At 34.7% G+C, this 4,966-nt stretch overlaps 1 protein-coding gene across 2 annotated transcripts; it reads right to left on the bottom strand.

Annotated features, from left to right (window-relative positions):
• Window positions 1–465: 465 nt before the first annotated feature.
• On the bottom strand, window positions 466–4,216 carry LOC114305915 (trifunctional UDP-glucose 4,6-dehydratase/UDP-4-keto-6-deoxy-D-glucose 3,5-epimerase/UDP-4-keto-L-rhamnose-reductase RHM1). Of its 2 annotated transcripts, none has more exons than XM_028251051.2 (3): window positions 3,862–4,216; window positions 1,311–2,898; window positions 466–1,197 (listed from the first exon to the last, which is right to left on the bottom strand). In XM_028251051.2, exons 2-3 carry the CDS (start codon window positions 2,883–2,885, stop codon window positions 745–747), a joined length of 2,028 nt encoding a protein of 675 aa, XP_028106852.1. In that variant the 5' UTR covers window positions 2,886–2,898; window positions 3,862–4,216; the 3' UTR covers window positions 466–744. The 2 variants fall into 2 exon arrangements, with proteins under 2 accessions (XP_028106852.1, XP_082735739.1); XM_082879613.1 differs by having other exon boundaries at window positions 3,059–4,216.
• Between the last annotated feature and the right edge of the window lie 750 nt (window positions 4,217–4,966).

Genomic DNA, 4,966 nt, shown 5'->3' on the forward strand with positions numbered 1-4,966 from the left:
TTTAAATAATTTTTAATTTTTTTATACCACTATGTCACTATTTTAATAGGAAATTGATGCATAAAAAAAATTAATACTTACATATTAAAAAAAAAAATTCTCTTTCTCGATTATTTTTTATACTTCCTCCCCAATCACTCCTTCCAAAAAGATGTCCAATATACATGCTCAAACATAGGTTTGTGCTCTTTGCTCTTTAGAACAAGTTCAAATTCCAAAAACATTCCCACAACTGAACAACTGTGACAATTTCAAAAGCAATTTTAACCCCCATCTTGCCAAGCATTATTCACTTGGTAACTATTTTATCAATCTTCAACGATTTATCAAAAAAAAAATGACTTTCTTGATTTTAATGAACACAACATAAAACATCAATTCAATCAAGTTTTCAGTTATCTCCAATGCCAGAAGAAAAGAGCAAAGTGTCTAATTAAAAAAATGAAGCAATGTGAAATACAAATGTTCAAAAAACAAACAGATTTGTATATTAGAATCTAAAAGTTACACCCGAACAAACTCATAGACGATACAAATATATGAAGAGCCTATCTAAATTCATGAAAACACAAAACATTGAACAGAAAAACATCTTCTAAGGGCCATCCTGAATCCTGATCGCTATATCTAAATTCACCGATAACAGAAACAATGCATCAAAGCTGAGAACAAATGGCGGCTCAAAACAGATTGTAAAGGTAATCAAAAACCATATCAGCCATGTGGTTTAAAGCTCTAAAATGCTTATATCGCGGAATTTTTTTTGTTGGGTTCAAACACATACTTGATCAATGACTCCTTGATATGTAGCAACTCGGGGAATTCCTTCTTCAACTTTGACGCGTCCATTTCATTATTGCTTCGAGCGGCAACAATAACCTTTGCTTGCTCTTCGAGCGTGAAATTGGCCCACTTAAATTCGGGATCAATGTATTTCTTGTACATCTCCAAAATCTCATTATGACTCACAACGCCTGGGTTTGTGAAATTCCATATGCCCCTTAGGTTCCGCTTTGCCATCTCAATCGAAATGGGTAGAAGCTCATCCAAGATGGTCATGCTGTTTGGAATGTTGACCACTTTATTATAACGAGAAATTTTGGTAATGAAGTTACGCGGGTTGTTAAGGTCTGAAGATATGGGCATTCGGACTCTGAGGGTGCATACATTGTCGTATTCTTTCAAGAGGTCCTCAACCTGGTTCAAAATCAAACAAACCATTATGAATAATCATTTGTGAGTCTGATTTTCCAAAAAAAGAACACAATTTTAGAATGATATTGAAATAAAAGCTAGAAATGTGAAGCTACCATGGCCTTGGTCTTTGAGTAGTAAGAACCGGTGAAATTGGGCGTGTCTTCCTCCTTGTACCCAATTCCAGAACCTTCTGGATGAGCAGCATCGTATTCAAATATACATCCAGTAGCAAAATTTATCATCAAAAGCCCATACTCTCTGCAAACATCTGCTAAGTTTAGCGTACCAGCAACATTGGCACGTATTGTTTCTGTTTTATGACTTTCACACCAATCAACATTGGGTCTGCCAGTCACACCAGCAGCGTTGAAAACATGGGTCGGCTTAACATTCTGAATATCTGCCAAGAGCTGCGACCTATCCTCCAAACGCCCCTTTCCATACTCGTATGAAATTCCTTGTTTCTCACATAACTTTCCCAGTAGACCTCCAATCCACCCGGTCCTACCATAAATCAAGAATTTAAAGGGTTGTTTCCGAGGAGAGCCACTGCCTTTGGAAACTGGTACCACCATTTTGATCTGATTAGAAGAACTAGACAGATGAGACGATCCATTGCTGCATTTTTCAGCCTCGTCAAAATGTCTCTCGGCTCCACCAGGCATCATAAGCATTCTAGGATGAGGAAGCAAAGCTCCAGATACATCGCCCCACCAATTGGGGTTATTGATATACCATTCCATTGTCTTCTTCAAACCCTCTTCCCACGTAGTCCGCTCTGACCACCCCAAAACCTTCAACTTCTGATCATCAAGAAAGTACCTCTGGTCATTAAACGGCCTGTTCTCAACAAACTTAATGCTTGTTTTTGGGTCCATCGAAAAGAGCTTGCATATATCCGTGGCAACATCGGTTACTCTCCTTTCCTTCTTTGTCCCAATATTGTAGACATGACCAACTTCACCCTTATGAAGAATAACTTCGAATGCCTCAGCAACATCCTCGCAATAAAGATAGCTCCGCACATTAGCACCATCACCATGAATCGGAAGAGGCTTTCCTTGCATAGCTAAGAGGATAAACTTTGGGATTAATTTTTCGGGAAATTGATTTGGGCCATAAACATTGTTTCCTCGAGTGGTAATCACAGGTAACCCATATGATCTCCCATAAGCCATAACAAGCATTTCTGCCCCGGCTTTTGTTGCTGAGTAAGGGTTTGTAGGCAGGAGTTGAGAAGCTTCGTGATTTCCTACCACGGCATCCTCATCTGTTTCTCCGTAGACCTCATCGGTGCTCACATGGATAAACCTTCTGATCTGGCCGGTGACTTTGCAAGCCTCAAGAAGAACATGGGTACCATAAATGTTGTTTTTGGTAAATTCAAAGCTGTTGCCAAAGGAATTATCAACATGGGTCTGGGCTGCAAAGTGCATTATTGTGTCAATGGATTCAGTGATAAGGAGGAAATTGACAAGATCAGCACTGCCAATGTCTCCCTTAACAAACTTGAAATTTGGGGATGATCGAGAAGGGTTTAGATTTTTAAGATTCGAACAGTAATCAAGCTTGTCAAGAACAACAATATTGTATTCGGGGTATTTCCGGATCAGGCCGTTAGCAACATGAGATGCAATGAATCCGGCAGCCCCAGTAATGAGGATGTTCTTCGGAGTATATGGAGCCATGTCAGAGCAATCTCTATTCAATACAAATTACACAACTCAAATCAGAACCACAAATCAAATGATATGGAATCCAAAAAATGCTGTGAAAAACAAAACCCAATTCACTGAAGAACCAAATAGCAGAAACTAACAAGAAAACAGAAAAAAAGACTGATACAAATCTTTACACTTACGAATTTACATGACTATTAGATCTCCAATTCATTCCAAAGCAAGATCCTAACAGCAAGTAGCACAGAATTTTTGTACAAATCTTCCATATAAATATAAATACATGTTACTCAAATGCTTCAATAACAAACAACAAAGTATCAATCAGTGCAGAAATGCTATAATAAAACAAAACCCAATTCACAAAAGATAAAAATAGAAGCAACCCAAAAAAGGAAAAAAGAAAAAGACTTGTACAAAATCATACACCATTACAAATATTTAACATGACTATTAGATCTCCAATTCATTCCAAAGCTAGATCCTAACAGCAACTAGTATAGATTTTTTTTGTACAAATCTGGAATAAAAATACATGTAACTCAGATGTTTCAACCTCAAACAACAAAAAATCAATCAGAGCATAAATCGAACTGGGTTTTCAAAATCCAATCCAGGAAGCAAAAACATTAATCTAATTACACAAAATTAACTGATCCAAGAGGCAGATTAGCGAACAGTCATTTGAAACAGTTGAGAAATAATTATCAGATCCAGGAAGCAAAAACATTAATCCATGGTTCCCAACCATGGAGATCAAAGTCCCAATTATCAGATCCGACACTTAATGACATTGATACATATCAGATCTGTGTGAAATAAAGCAAATGTCTTTGGATGAATCAAAGTTTGAGCAGCATTAAAGACAAGACCGTATAAGCAAACAGGTCAACAACACTAATTGAAGAATACCCAGATCACAAACAAATTCAATTAATGCAAAGAATAAATAAACAAAACGATATGATAGTTTGGATCAACTTACGAATTGGGTCTTGAGACCAATATCAAACAGGAAGGAGAGAAAGAAAAGGAAGAGACTGGAGAAAGAAAATCAAGAGACTAGAGAGAGAGAAATGATTGAAGAAGAAGGATTGAAGAAGAGCGAGAAGAGAGGAGAGAGAGTTAAGAGGGAGAGGCTACATTGACGAAACACATCACGGAAATAGTCGTGTTTATTCACCCTTCACCGGGAGAGGAGAGAGAGAGAGAGAGAGAGAGAGAGGGACGCGGAGACAGTTGAGGGGAGCCATCTGCGAAGGAAGTGAAATGACGAAAATGTAAAAGAATATAATTTAGTCGGTCGGCAACGGTATTGTCATTGATCGTAAGAGAGACATGTGATATTTTATGTGTATTAATTAATTTATATATTAATGTATTAATAAGTGTTATATTATTATTATTAATCTTATTTATTATATAAATTATAAATATTTAAAAATTTTAAAATTATGTCATATTATATGTTAGTATATTAGTTAATACATTAATTAATATATATAGTATTATTTTATTTTATAATATTATAATTGGTGAAAAATGTGAGTAAGTGTGAAATTGTGTTAGGTAATCGGAGAATATGATGGCATATTAAATAATAATTGATTAAGGTATATAGACATGTATTATTCCAAAAATATTAAACAATTTCCCGTCATTGATAAATGAAATGAGAGATACGATTTTATATTAAATGATTAAAAAATATAAAATAATATTATAATTTATGATTGATAAAAAATATCATCACGTAATGCTCTTAAACTAACCAATAATTATAGGTAAAGCTTGGTAGAATTTTAAAATTATGATTTAATAATAGAGTTGTATTTTGAGTTTGTAAGTTTTAGAATTATGATTTGAGTGTAGAAAATTTGTTTGACTATGAGTTTTGAATTGAGTTTGAATTTTTTGATGTGGCATATAATATTTGATTCAAAAACTTACAATTCATAACCAAACACATAACCCAAAATTATATTCAAAACTCATAAAAAAATTTAAAAAAAAATCCAAAAATATTTTTTTATTTAAAATATAAAAATAACAGATATCTAAAAAATATATTTCGATCAACTGATTAGACG

Source organism: Camellia sinensis, chromosome 7 (assembly GCF_055761805.1).
Source record: "Camellia sinensis isolate YWXY chromosome 7, ASM5576180v1, whole genome shotgun sequence".
In the NCBI taxonomy this organism is placed as follows: Eukaryota; Viridiplantae; Streptophyta; class Magnoliopsida; order Ericales; family Theaceae; genus Camellia; species Camellia sinensis.

What these genes read in the sequence shown, in the direction of transcription:
- LOC114305915 (XM_082879613.1), bottom strand. Translation starts at nt 3,090, where the DNA reads ATGAATTGGAGATCTAATAGTCATGTAAATTC. An exon ending in TCTAATAGTCATGTAAATTC is followed by an intron (nt 2,899 to 3,058) that starts GTAAGTGTAAAG and finishes TGTATTGAATAG; the next exon opens with AGATTGCTCTGACATGGCTC. An exon ending in ACTCAAAGACCAAGGCCATG is followed by an intron (nt 1,198 to 1,310) that starts GTAGCTTCACAT and finishes ATTTTGAACCAG; the next exon opens with GTTGAGGACCTCTTGAAAGA.